Source organism: Rhinolophus ferrumequinum, chromosome 4 (genome assembly GCF_004115265.2).
Source record: "Rhinolophus ferrumequinum isolate MPI-CBG mRhiFer1 chromosome 4, mRhiFer1_v1.p, whole genome shotgun sequence".
In the NCBI taxonomy this organism is placed as follows: domain Eukaryota; kingdom Metazoa; phylum Chordata; class Mammalia; order Chiroptera; family Rhinolophidae; genus Rhinolophus; species Rhinolophus ferrumequinum.
Genome location: NC_046287.1, coordinates 92669445 through 92684184, shown reverse-complemented (window position 1 = coordinate 92684184; position 14740 = coordinate 92669445). Strand labels below are relative to the sequence as shown.

Genomic DNA, 14740 nt, shown 5'->3' with positions numbered 1-14740 from the left:
CAGGCGCAGTGTCCTACCCCCGCGCAGGCGCGCGGGCGGGAAGATGGCGGCTGGTTTCAAGTGAGTGTTGGCGGCGGCTGTGCGCGAGTTTGTATCCTGACGGATGGCGGCTTCCTTTAACCCTTAGCTGGGATTTTCTCACCTGGAGGCCACCCCACCATCTTCCCACTTTCTCTCGCGGAAGCAGGCGACGGGCGGGAGGACCTGGAGGTGGTTGTAGTGAAAGGAAAGGGGGCCTCTCCCCGGCACTAAGACGGGAAGATGGAAAAGAAGACTATACGTTGAGTTCAGTACCCGCTGCGGAGCGCGTGTGCCTTGTGTAGTGGACATTTAGCCCCAGGAGACAGCTGTATTTTAAAAAGTGTTGCATCAGAACCACGTGCCATTCTATTCTCCCTCCATAATTTATTTCTAAAAGGATTGTGCCTTGCACGGACGCTTTTAGCTAAGCTTTTTTGTGTGGCACTCTGGTGAAGCCTATAGATTTTCGTTCTCGGAGCCAAATTTTTAAAGGGATAAGTAGGATTCCGAAGAAAACCAAGTATATTGAAACACTTATCTATTTCTATAAATTCCCGAGTTCACGATACGGTGATGTACACATACTTGTTTTAAAATTAAACAAGATCTAGTGGGGAGTCTAGTAACTAGTGGAATTTCAAAGTAACTGAACCTACCTTCAATAACTATTAAGTAAAAACGAAAACATTTAATGTCTGTGGTTGTTAAGAGTCACAGGTATTGCTAATATTACCCAGTCAGAATTTAAGAATATGCTAAATTTCAGTTATAGGATGGTGAAAAATAAAGATGTAACTTTTTTTTTTGTGCCGAGAATCCCTGCTTCCGGGGGAGAGTGCCATTAACACCTGGATTAATCCTTTTAAAGAAGTCCAAGGGCTTTGGACTCCAGTCCTGAAATTGTTTAAGGCAGAGTTAAGGACAGTTGAGTGATTGCTACAGCAAGGGTATCTACTTCTTATAATTAGTTATGTGGCAACATAAGTGTCAGAATTTATGAAGGAAACAGTCACACATTGTGGAGATTTATACTGCATGACTACGTTTTTAAGATCTTTTACAGTTTCTGGATTTATATTAAGATTCATTAACTTACCTCGGATATATTGCTAACATTTCAGAACTGTGGAACCTCTGGAGTATTTCAGGAGATTTTTGGTGAGTAAAGGTGATTATGTACATGTTATAACTTTTGATAATAACATTTTTAAAGACATTTTTGACATACAAATATTGAATTGTTACATTGTACACCTGAAACTGTTATATGTCAATTATACCTAAAAAAAATTTCAAGTAATTTCAATTAACAAGGTTTAATGTGTTTTCCCTGGTTGTATGTAAAATATACATGTAGATGTAATCTTTCATATATATTTATTTAGAAAGAGAACTGCCGTCCTGATGGAAGAGAACTTGGTGAATTCAGAACCACAACTGTCAACATAGGTGAGTATATTTTGAATTCTAAAATAGAATGTTGAAGTTGCTTCAGTTTTGAAACTGGAATGTTTCTTGTTTTTTTAATACTAGTATTTTTATTTGTAGTTTGTTTTTTTTTAAGTCCTCTCAATTGATATGTTCTCCATTTTAAAGTAACTACAGAGCGTTCCCCCCTCCCCGCCCCTTCCTTCCAGATCTCTAAGACATGGTTTTATGTCTTAAACTTATTAAACTTTCTGTTACAAACATGGAGTTTTCCAGTTTTACCTGTGTGGCATTCCCAAGTTTTAGCCTCTAAGCCACTTAAACAGTATTTCAGCCAAATTCTACCATGTTTAAGAGATTCCAGTGATTTTTGTGTCAAGAGATTTTTACCTGTACAACAGTCCTGTGACTGAATGAAAAGGATTAACTCAAATTCAAAGACAGGTATATAATTCTTAAAACAGTAATCATACCACTTTAAAGAGTTGAGCTAGGAATAAATTTTCATAAACTAAGATATGTAACAAGATAAATGAAAACACTGTGGACTTTTTCATTTTGCTTGCTTATCTTTTCAGGTTCAATTAGTACTGCAGATGGTTCTGCTTTAGTGAAGCTGGGAAATACTACAGTGATTTGCGGAATTAAAGCGGTAGGTTTAATATGTCTTAATGAGATTTGAGTTGCCAAATTAGCTTCGTATACTTATTAGATTGTAATATACACTTTTAATTCTGTCGATTAGGCAAGTCAGATGTCAGTTTTTTAGTATTTGTTTTCATTTCCCAAGAGCTTTCATCTCTTATTGAATACGACCCGTTTAATGATTCAGTTGTAATTTAAGAACATCAAATGTACTGAAATCAAATAATGTATCAAATCCTCACCACCTTTAATTTTTTAAGAATTTGGTTGTGGGGGGGTATCACTTTGTGAGGGCTGTAAATACCTATTACATTGTTTTGTACATCTGAAACTAGTTTTTTTAAAAAATTTGATTATCATTTGAGAAATTAGTTTTTTGGTGACATCCTTTTATCCAGTGATGGCATTTAATCTGTGCAAATGTGTAAAAAATTGAGATCACTCAAAAGAAAAGCTTGACAGAATAGCTACCAGGTACTACCTGCTACGTTCCAGGCACCTTATTAGTACTGCAGATGGTTCTGCTTTAGTGAAGCTGGGAAATACTACAGTGATTTGCGGAATTAAAGCGGTAGGTTTAATATGTCTTAATGAGATTTGAGTTGCCAAATTAGCTTCGTATACTTATTAGATTGTAATATACACTTTTAATTCTGTCGATTGGGTGCTTTACAGAATATTAGATGCTTTACAGAATTATCCTGTTTAATTCTCAGAACGATCATCTCGGGTATAATTTTACTTAGTCTTGTGAACCTCATTCCATGAGGTTCAGGAATGAAGTCTCACAAATAGAACATTGACTCCAAAGCCTGTGCTTCTTGACTATCACTCTGAGAGTTACTTCACCGAAGTTCAGATTCTTCCTTGGTAAAGCTGGGATATCTAACAAGATTTGAGCACTTACTTACTGCCACATTTTGTTAGGGACTTAATGGGCATTATCTCACTTGACCCTCATTAACAATCCCTAAAAGTAGGTCCCATTTTACAGATGAGGACATTGAATGGTAAGAGGTTAATAAGTAACTTAGTTTCTCAGTCTCAGCCAAAGTGTCAGTCTGAAGTTTGAACCAGGTGATTCCAGAGTTTTTGCTCAGTTCTTAAATCTGGTTATGTCACTATTACCTTAGGGTTTAAATTCAGATTCTTGGCTACTGAGTAAGTAGAAGCAAAGGTGGAGCAGAAATCCAAAGAATACTTCCTGAAAACAGCCCCAGGTAACTTTGATGAGTAGCACTACAGTGAACTATGCTGTACTGCCTTATTACCTTGCAGAGCTATTGTGAGGATTGGTCCATAGAGCCCCCGACACAACTCCCAAGCATAGATGCTCATGATTAATTAGCTAATGTGGTCTTTGGTAGAACCTTCCATACTGACTGCTAAGCTGCCTTCACAATTTTTTCAGCTTTCATAGGAAAATTTGTTGTTTGCTTCTATAGGAATTTGCAGCACCACCAACAGATGCCCCTAACAAAGGATATGTTGGTAAGCTAAATGATTTTGTAATTTTCATACAATTTAACACATTTAATGCTAATATTGTAGTTTTCAAGTCCTTGTAGAGTTGAATAAGAAATATACAGTAATGAAGCAGACATTCCTGAAGTTTTCTGTATATATGTTAAAAGCATACTAGCAAAATAGAATTTTGTAAATTTTCAGACTTGATCAATTGTTGATACATTCAGATGTCATCAACCAAGAAAACAGAATCGCTTAGGCCAAGGGGCTGTAATTGCAAACTTCTATTTCCATCAAGATCCTTCGTTTATACCACTATTTCTTTCTTGACTTTGGCCATCTGTTCTTTATAGGAGGAACCAACCTTTATAAAATGCAGAACAGTTAGGTATGAGTAGAAGGGCTATCTCTCATTACAGGTTAAGGTATTTTGAAAGTAATCTGGAAAACTTATGAAAGGGTTTTTCATAGCTACAGTGTTTCTTTCAGTTCCTAATGTGGATCTGCCACCTCTGTGTTCCTCGAGATTTCGGTCTGGACCTCCTGGAGAAGAGGCCCAAGTGGCTAGCCAATTCATTGCAGATGTCATTGAAAAGTAAGATTATCGTGATAAAATGTATCCTTCATTTTCAGATAGTTTTGACCTTTCATTTACTGTGCTTTGTCATTAAGTTCACAGATAATTCAGAAAGAGGACTTATGCATTTCTCCAGGAAAGGTAAGAGGAATACAGAAGCTAAGAGCTTTTATTAGTTATGAAGTGGTTTTTTGTGGGGAGAAATGAACAGGGAAATTAAAATAACAAATCACAGTAGCCTTAAATACGGGATGTCTGTTTTTAGATGGAATTCAATAAAAATATCAGTCTTATTCTGAAACTACGTAGTTCATAAAAAACAACCAGTGTTAACTAATTTATTGCCTGACTGAAAGCTACATTTTAAGCTTAGGTAATTCTTTTTCCCTTAATTGCCACAACAAATAATATATGTATTTTTAATTCATTATTGTTAATTTATCTGTCTGATCAGCTAATATGTTTAAGGTGAGTCCACACTGTAAATTCCAAAAGTCTGTTTGAAAACTTAGAACTAAGTTGACTAGAACCTATAGACTTTTCTTACTTGATTAACATTCTAAAACCTAAACATTTCATGTATCATTTTGATTTTCATTTGGAACTTTCAAAAGCATTTCTCTCATCTGTTAACAGGAATGGAAATGTTCATCACTTGTCAGCTTGGTAGCCAAAAGCCAGCTTTTACCAAACCTGTCCACTTTTTTTGGTTTTTTACTTGATTAAAGGGTTCTTTTGTTTTGTTTTTGGTTAAGTTTCTGAGCCTTGAAGTTTATCTTCTCTGAGGGTTCTGTGGTACGTAAGTTGAAGCAAATATGCAGTACCTACTAGAAGGCTTTAATTTACATCTGTGTAAACTGTTTTAGCTTGCTTGGGTTCTATACTGTGACCTCATTTGCCTCGACTACGATGGAAATATTTTGGATGCCTGTACATTTGCTTTGTTAGCAGCTTTAAAAAATGGTAAGCAACCTTAATAAACAGCGATATTACTACTTCTGTCATAATGTTATGTTTTGTTAAACTTTCAGACTTTTTAGAGGTTTTAAGATTTAGCTGTCACTCATTTTAGTGTTTCTAAATTACAGAGTAACAATGTTTAACACTATATTTACCTTAATTATTCTAAGATAATTTTTTTAAAAGAATACTTTTGGACAAATGAAGCAGGGAAGAGTGAATTAAGAAAGCACAGGAACAAATATATGGTGATGGAAGAACTGACTCTGGGTGGTGAACACACAATGGGATTTATAGATGATGTAATACAGAATTGTACACCTGAAATCTATGTAATTTTACTAACAACTATCACCCCAATTAATTAAAAAAAAAAAGGCACAGAAAGCCTTGTTTGTTACTTACACTAGAGTGAAAAACTGACTTAACATATTTGTATTTTTGTAGTACAGTTGCCTGAAGTTACAATAAATGAAGAGACTGCTTTAGCTGAGGTTAATTTAAAGAAGCAAAGTTACTTGAACATTAGAACTCATCCAGTTGCAACTTCCTTTGCAGTGTTTGATGAGTAAGTTAATCAAACTTATAAAAAGCATATTTAGTATTCTAAAATAAAGTGTTTCGTGGACTGATAACTTTCACTTAAAAAATTTTTAAAACAGCACTCTGCTCATAGTTGACCCTACTGGAGAGGAGGAACATCTGGCAACTGGAACCCTAACCGTAGTAATGGATGAGGAAGGCAAGCTATGTTGTCTTCACAAACCAGGCATGTTCCTTGGATTTCAGTCCTAAACATGTAGATGAAAACACAGTGGGAGCTTCTGTATATAAGGGAGGGCCAAATGGAATGTGGGATGTTTCACTGTTTACCTAATGCAAGTTTAGGACAGTTTGTTATCTCAAATTCCCTACTTTTTTTATATGGTATACCAGTGGTTCTTAAACTTATGGCATGCATTAGAATCACTTGGCAGTCTTGTTAAAACCACTTGCAAATCTTGAGACTACCTGTGGTTTACACTATTGTTTTATAACTCGACATGATATTGATCATTACAAGTAAAATAACATTAAAAGTGTTGGCACAATTTTTTCAGGTGGAAGTGGGCTGACTGGAGCTAAACTTCAGGACTGTATGAGCCGAGCAGTTACAAGACACAAAGAAGTAAAAAAACTGATGGATGAAGTAATTAAAAGTATGAAACCCAAATAAATAACCACCACATTTTCAAAACAGATTTGTAAAAACTGTATTTGTTATACTGTGCACAAACCTTTTATACTAAATAAATATCAAACTACATTCTTTTGCAAGATGTTTCTAGTATTTCTTAGGCCACTTCCATGTGTTATGTACAGTGAAACCGTTTTGAAAAAGCAATGACATAATCAGCAAACCAACCCTAATGGATTGTTAAACCATTTCCCTGTTTTTATTTAAAAATCATAGGGTTGTACTGTGCTTCTGTATAAAGTTTGTCCATCTAGCAATGTAAAATACTGACACTTTTTAAAAAAACAAAATGAAGTAGAAACTCAATCCTTTTGATTCAATGCTCTTATGTTTTTAAAAAAGAAAAAAAATAATGCAAGACTCAGAATTTTGGAGTGGTTGGCGTGCCTCTCTTCATTTTACTTTTTGACTGGCTGCCTGTATGCCGATGACGATGTAGCTGAGCTGTCTGTGCTGCTGCTGCTGCCATAGCCATTTGATGCTGCAAGAATCGCAACTGCTGCAAAAGGGAGGGGAAAAAAAATCAAGTTATGTTCAGTGTAGGCAGGTGTGAAAAGGTGCTTTTCCTGAGAGTGATGAAAACAACAAAAAAACTGAAAGGGAGAAAGCACCAAGATAACAAAAAGGGACTATACCACATTCAGACAATGCACAGTCAAACAGCACCAGTGGCACAGAAGCCTGCTGAGGGCTTTTAAAATGGTTCTTGGTAAACTTAAAAAGTATTTGTTACTTTGCCCTGCCAATCTACATTGCAGTAACTCAGCAACTTCAGTTACCATTTTGTTGTATAATAAGTTTATAGCAATATAAAACCACCCTGCATATTAAAGACAGTCAACTATAATACGCTGACTTCCTAAAATAATGGAGTAACATTTTTCTAAAACAAGTATAACATTTACTAATAGGAACACTGGCATACTTGCCTTTTTCTGCACTACAATATTAAAAAGTTAACCTTTGGCACTTAGAACTGTCTATTTCAAACTATACTGTAAACTACAAAAATGGATGTTAGTGTGCCACAGGCACTTCATGAAAGATTTTAAATTAGGAAGAGTAGGGCTTAAATGTACAAAATATATTCAGTGCTCCAAGTTGACTGGCTAAAGTGTCACTTTTAAATAAAATTTGCTAAAATAAATTATTACTATAGTCTTAAAAGACAGTAAAATGAAACTGAAGTAAGGTATTTTGAGGTACTTTTGGAGCAGAGTATCTTTAAAATGTAATCAGAGTGAAGTTGCTGGATTACTTGTATCTGTTGCTGCTGCTGTTGAAAGGCAGAGGAGAGCTGGAATCTCTGCTGAGGAAGGCTTTGCTCAGGTCTGTTCTCGGCAGAGCCAAGCTGAGACAACACTACAGAGAAGGGGAAAGCAGGCCAGTCAGAAAGTTTGAAGGCTATCAGGGTTAGAAAAGGACAACACAGAAAATGAAATAGAAAAGTTATCAGTATGATTAATCTTAAGTCTCAAATCACAGACATTTCAGAATAAATTTAGTGTCCTGTTAGTTGAAGGAACTTCTGGACATAAAAGGGAAGGGAGTGCACGTGTGCCTGAGCACTGTATCCCTCTCTTACATCTCAATGAAATTTAATCCTAGTGCTATTTTGTTGACAGTATTTTTGAAAAATGTAAAATACAGTACATTTTACAATGTAGGAAAAGGAGTGGGAGAAATCCAAACTACTACCATAATGACAAAACTGGTAGACACAAGCGCTTTAAACAAAAGATGTTACAATGAATATCAGACTATACTATTACATCAAAGATAGTGAACTGAGGCTGCATTATTCCTTTTTGAGCTGAGTTCAAAACAATCAGTTCAACCCTCTCACTGTACAGATAAGGAAATTTCAGGCCTAGATGGTTTGAGTGACTCACTAAAAATTAGTGGCAGGTCTGGAGTAAGGACCATTCTTAGGTTTTTCAGCCTAGAATTCTTTACACTAAATTATACTACAACTGTTTTAGAAATTGTATAACTTGAGTGGTAAAGATTTATAATCATAAATTTCCATTTGGAAATTCACTAGCTCTAAATTAGAACTGTATGTAAGACCTTGCTTATTCTAAATTCAGACACTGGCAGTTGTATAGATTCTAAAGGTATAAGCCCAGTGATAATTCAAAATGATGACAACACTCATTCAATCCGCAAACTTGATTACAGCTTTCTCACAAATGTAGCTTACTGATTTTAATTAAATGTAGTTATAATATCTTCAATTCACAATATACTTTTCATTAAAGGTAAATTTTGGTTCACTACTGTTGGAAGTGGTAACCAGTCATTTAGTATTATAATCTCATTTTTTACAAATGAAAAAAGTGGCTTATACAAGTCATGCTACTGACATTAAATCTTAATTCATGCAACTACAAGCTACCAGAATGAGACAAAAGATTATGCAATCTATAAATGCAATCTCAATCACCCAGGAAACTGAAGCGTTAATAGCTTTGGCAGCTTTCTAGTAAGCTGGATAGCTGTATAAAATTTTGCTAACTGTAACATGAGGAAAACACAACTGATGTTAATATATGTAGGTCAAAGCACTTTTAGTGAATCAACTGTCAATGGAAAAAAACCTCAGAGTGCTACCAATTGATTTAACAGTTGACGCACTACTTTTCCTAGTTAATGCTTATAAGAGCAGGAAAAGAAATTAAAAAAGTGAGAACACAACTAGATTATAGACACTTAGTAAATTCAATATATTAAGTTATGAAGATACCTACCAGCTGCCTGTGACTGCATAAAACTTCCTACTCCAGCAAGATTAATAACAGCAGCATGCTGTGCAGATAAGGCCTGTTCTTGACTGGTTGAACCTTGTTCAGTACCCTGAATAAAAAATAATACATGACTTGCACAAAAAGGAAAAAAATTTGTGCTGGTAAAAAAAAAAAATTAGTACTTTTTCCCATACGAGAAAAAAAAAACATTAGATTAGGTCTTGTAAAAAGTAACATAAGGAAAAAAAGGTAACATAAGGAAAAGGCTTCAAAGATATTTAGAATTAGCAAGAACAAATGTATGGTATTTTGAAAGGAAGAAAATCAAATTGTTCAGAATTGATTGTGTATTGGTTTATTGTGTGATGCCTCTATTAATAATTCCTAAGGCTTCTCTATAAAGCTTCATCAAACCTATTTTTTAAAACTTTTTGCAACAGTGTTGGAATTTCCAGTGAACATATTAAGTCAAAAAAAGGAAATAAAAGATATTGAAAAGGGGAATATCTGGCAGGACTGATGGTGAAATTTCATATATTTAATTGCAAGCTGGGAGTGGGACCCCGCAAACAGTATTTTTTAGTTTCCCAGATGATTCCAAAGTGTAGCAAAGGTTCAGAAAAACTTGTAGTTCCTTCTACTTTAAATTTACTGCAATTCTAATTCAATTTCATTCTGTTTGACATTATTCAAGTATTTGTTTTTGTCTACCTTCCCTCTGCTCTAAGCTTCATAATATTAGGGCCATTTCTATTCTAATGGAGACAAAATACTGTAAACAGAAGGATGTTGACTGGGTAGAAAATACAATTCTATGGAGCAGAAAGACCTGGGTTTGAGTCCCTGCTCTGCCACTCATTATATGGCCTGAACAAGTTGTTCTTCTGAATCTGGTTCATGCCACGCAAGATGGAAGTGACATGTATTCGGTATTGCTGTTCTGAGAATTAGAAGCAGGCACCCAGTAACTGGTCGTTACTATTGTTAGTAAAAGAAAAACAGTATAGGAAATGTTTGTTGAAACTAATTAAAAGAACTAGAAATATGTTCAGAACATATAAAAAACGTTACAATTTTATAATATAAAGCATATGGAAGGCCAGAAAGACACATACCTGCTCCCCAGGCTGTTGAGGACTGCAAGTTGTGGGGTGCTGAGGTTGTTGGGGTGTAAACTGAGAGAGCTGCTGCTGCTGTTGCTGCTGCTGCTGCTGCAGAGTATTGAAAATCAGTGAACCACCTGGAAGCTACAAAGAATTTAAACATGAATTAATTAGCCAAATTTTACGTTATTTAAATTTCTTTATTCCACAAATATTTTTGGAGCATTCACTATGTTATCAGGCATTTTTCTAGGGATTGAGGAAACGGGGGTGAACAAAAATGAAAATATCCCTACCCTTAAAAAAAGATCTATTTTAAAACAATTTTTGTGTTATTATTGAGGGCTCTCAAATATATTAATACTCAAACATAAATCTTCTTTAAGTTAGATATCCAACTCTTCTGACAGCTACCTCAATATAAAACAGCATTAGAAAGTATGAACCTGTTCATACTGTTCATAAGAAATTAGTGAAAATCAGATATACATTATGAAAACTCATCTCGCAAAAGTTGTTCTAGCTTTGTCAAAACCCAGAAATGCATGGGTACTTATATAACAGAAATTCCAAAGCTGAAAAGTGCATTGGATGTCCATATTAGTTTGCAAACAACTTGCTGTCATTCTGAATCTAAATTAATTCAAAATTTTTTTAAAAAGTTTTTTCTATGAAGCATTCAGAAAATTCCATGCTAAAAATCAAAACTGCATTCCAAATGCATCAGGAAACAATGGTTGTTCCACTTTCTTCTATAGGGGTGTAAGTTATAAGCACTTTGAAGTCCTTAGGAGAAAAGTCCAAGTCGATACCAAATACAGAACTTTGAGGTCTGTACAGTCAAAAAAAAGGTGTCCTTCAGTCAAAATCTCAACAACTCATTGTTAGTTAAATTTGGACATAGTGCAGATCAAACTTTCCTTCCTCAATCAGATAATAAATGTAGCAAAATGTTATTTATAAAGTGGTTTTGTCCTTATTCCTATTTATGTTTTATTAATTCCACTCCTCACTGAGACATCCCTGAGAGAAATTCCGACAGCAATCTACAAGAACATGGGCTAAGCAAACCAATGTGATCTGTGGTTTGTCCATATTACAAGTAAATTGTTCTGCAAATACAGTCTGTAAATACTGACACAGTTTGCATTTCAGATAAATAAGTTTTGTTTTGGCTGTAAACACATTGCCCGATTTGTTATTTCTGAATACCAGGTTGGGTTGATTTATTATTTCCCAACAATGCAAAGCTCTGCCATTTTGTGTCTGCAGATCTTTATAGTCATGTCTACCTTTTGTAAAAATTCTCTGTAGATAATGCCATCTATTTTCCAACCTAGGTTAATACTGAACTTCACCATTAGAGGACCTAAAATATAACACCCTAAAGTATAACACCCCCAAATATTGTAAGTCACACACAGTGTGTACTAACCCTTCAAACTCTATTATGCTGACACTGATAACATATGTAAGAAAAGCCTCTTCATTAGACACAAACTGTAATCTAACCAACATTTACTGAATGACTATTAGGTGCCTGGCACTGTGCTAAGAAATCATATTCTCGGGAAAAGCACACACACCTATTTTTTGAATCTCTATTCAAGCGCAAAATCTGTTGCAAGCAAACGGTAATACATGTATGTATACACAAAATGTCCACTAAGAAAAATTACTTTCTATCTACTGCTGCTACTGGAGGCAGTGTTCTCCTTGGTAGCTGTCAGGGGTCAGTGAAAGTGCGGTGTATAAGATACCCATTCTTTCTCCCTACCCACTTGACCATGCAGAGGTAGCAATAACCACACCCTCAAGATTCTGATCTGCCTCAAAATTTCAAATGCTATTATGTACAGATATACATCGTTTTAAAAAAATCATTTAAAAAAAAGTATAAAAACTTTAATCAAAAGCAGTTTCAGGTTTACCTGGAGTAGATTTAAGGGCCTGAGACTTGAAGTATTTTTTAAACCAAATGGAACACCTGTTAAATATAACTCATGGTTATAACAGGGAATTAAAACTTTATTACACTTGAAAATATTTTCTACTGTAGTATATATAAATATAACATCGTAAATACTTTCTGCAAAGATGTGCTTTATTTTCTGTGCTTTTAAATATCTTAAAAAATTTTTTCACCTATATCCATCCATACTGAGATCAAAGACATGCAGCACCACATGTACATTTTATTCTGTATTTCACAAACTGGGGCTTCTTAATCACTATTTTGACTGTTAGCTGGAGAATTATGCAGAGACCATGAATATAATCAAACTATTAGGTTGGTGCAAAAGTAACTGCAGTTTAAAAGGTTAAAAATAATTGCAACAACCACAATTACTTTTGCACCAACCTAATACCACAGCTGTGCCAAATGCATTTCAGGTTGGCACCCACTGCCAGTCCTCAGGGATACACAGTCCATGATACATGATGACGACCATAACTCTGAGAACCAGTGTGCTCTGTGCTATTTTAAAGGACAAATGCTAATATTAATAACGCTAAAGAATATGGAATTTTGAGTGTAAGAATCAAACTGAATGTCAGGAAACAATGCTATGTTAAATGTAAAGTCCCTCAAATCTGTGACAACATAAACCAGGGGGTGGCAAACTTCTTCAGCAGGCTTCGCTGGCCACATATAGCCATTGTGTATATTCTTCCTCTTCGTTTTATTTTAAATACATCTTTTAAAATGTAAAGTCATTCTTAGCTTGGACTATAGGTTGTAGTTTTCCGACCCAGGTGTCAAAATACCTATATATTTTGCTCACCAACAATATACACAATTTGAATTAATTAAAAATGTATCTTGTCCTCTAAGCATGTAATTGTATTTGAAAAAAGGTTATGAGAGGCAGGAAATCACAGGTGATAGTATCAAAGCCTTGTATAAAAATTAAAACAGCTTCATCAGATGAAAACATGACAATATTGATTTGCCTTTCAGGAATTCTCATGAAAAGAGTTGACATCATTCCCTTTAAAGGTAGATGGCATCTGTATATAATGCTTTACAGCTTACCAAAGGCACATTCACGTCCCTTCATGTATTTCTTGTAAGTACCTACTAAAGTTGGATATTTAAAGCTAATGAAACTGAGGCTAAAGGAGAAAACTGACTTCTTTCAGGCCCCAGTTAGCACCTGAAGCCAGAGTTACATGTAAATATAAACATTCTAAACTCAACGTGATTCCATTTCCAGGGCTTCTGCCATTAAGAGTACATTTATACACATTAAAATAAGAACATCAGCGGGAATTAGGAAATCACAGCAATCTGTTAACGTGTTTAAAGGGTATTTTGCGGACTCTCTTTCTCTTAAGTCATAGAAAGTTTTTCAAGTTTTCTTACTATGTCAAGTTTGTTTTTCCTGTTAAAATTTTCCCCACTAGTAAGAAATTGGATTGTTCCAAGATATTATGTTGCATTCTCTTAAAGAGCATTAAAAAAGAGCACAAGGTGTTGTTTTCCAGTATATGTAATATTAACTACTACAATGAAACTACTACTACTACTGAAGATGACAGCAAATAGTTTTAATGCTTAGGTCTGAGGCACAGTTAAGGCACCTCATCTGTATATACTCATTTACTCCTCACAATTATGAGGTAAAGCACTATTATTATTCCCATTTTACTTATGAAGAAAGTGAGGCACAAAGGTAACTTTCCCATAATTACACAGCTACTGAGTTACACAACTGGGATTCAAATTCAGGCAGTCTGGGTCCAGAACCTGGGCATTTCCCTCCCATGCTATGTTGCCTTTCTTGCACAACGTATGTTTTCAAAATACATTTCTTTCTCTTGGAATAAGATCGCATTGACAACAACAAGACTATCAATGTTAATTTTATTATAAATGTTTGGAATGCAAAGATATAATTTGCAGACTTACAGGCTTACCAAGTTTCTTCAGAGAAGTTGATTGCTAGATGGTTTTTACTTCAAATATCAGAACTTTAAAGGCTTTCAAAACGAAAGCCTTTCATTTTAAAAAGCTTTTGATACTTGATGAAATAAGGAAGTTAAATGTCTTCAATAATATCCTTAAAATGATGTTTTTATGTTAGCATGTACTTTATTTTTTTTAGAGTTATTATTTCCAACATCCTGACCTGCTTGAGAAGCTGCCTGCATAGCCCCGGGCAATGCATTTGGTAGCAGACCTCCTGAGGGGAGAAGGCCACTCAGGTTTATTCCTGCAGGAGTTATGGCACCAGTGTTACAGCCCAGCATAGGGTTTGAACCACTCATCAAAGCCTGAGCTCCACTGCAGGAGAACAAGACAAAGCATTAAACTTGCACTACAAAAGGGGGAAGAAAAATCAGCTACATAATTATTCCTTTGACTTAAAAACAAACTATTGAACACACACAATTAGATAATTCTATCTTCAATTTCAAAGCTCAGTTTCATTTTTATGCTAGAAAGTGACAGCAAGGTTGGCTAACATTAAGTTTTGTATATTTATCAAGGTTTACAGTATAATTTGAAAGAGTAAAGCACTAATCAAGGGAATAAAAAATGGTAACAGGA

At 35.0% G+C, this 14740-nt stretch overlaps 2 protein-coding genes across 20 annotated transcripts in view; one reads left to right on the top strand and one right to left on the bottom strand.

Annotated features, from left to right (window-relative positions):
• The first annotated feature begins 25 nt into the window (after positions 1–25).
• EXOSC8 (exosome component 8) lies at positions 26–6412 on the top strand. Its single transcript, XM_033104417.1, has 11 exons — positions 26–60; positions 1143–1179; positions 1407–1470; positions 2028–2101; positions 3540–3585; positions 4051–4156; positions 4234–4279; positions 5005–5101; positions 5546–5666; positions 5761–5867; positions 6199–6412. The coding sequence occupies exons 1-11, from the start codon at positions 44–46 to the stop codon at positions 6312–6314; spliced, it is 831 nt and encodes a 276-aa protein (XP_032960308.1). The 5' UTR covers positions 26–43; the 3' UTR covers positions 6315–6412.
• SUPT20H (SPT20 homolog, SAGA complex component) overlaps positions 6327–14740 on the bottom strand; it is a 34084-nt gene continuing 25670 nt past the window's right edge. For 12 of the 19 annotated variants that reach the window (XM_033104398.1, XM_033104411.1, XM_033104405.1 and 9 more), the window contains 6 exons: positions 14319–14473; positions 12117–12172; positions 10198–10329; positions 9086–9191; positions 7594–7697; positions 6512–6834 (listed from right to left, as the gene is read on the bottom strand). In XM_033104398.1, the coding sequence (XP_032960289.1) occupies positions 6697–6834; positions 7594–7697; positions 9086–9191; positions 10198–10329; positions 12117–12172; positions 14319–14473 (691 nt within the window). In that variant the 3' untranslated portion in view covers positions 6512–6696. Of the gene's footprint in view, positions 6835–7593; positions 7698–9085; positions 9192–10197; positions 10330–12116; positions 12173–14318; positions 14474–14740 lie in introns of those variants that run through there. The other 7 variants (XM_033104415.1, XM_033104410.1, XM_033104409.1 and 4 more) reach the window with 5 other exon arrangements.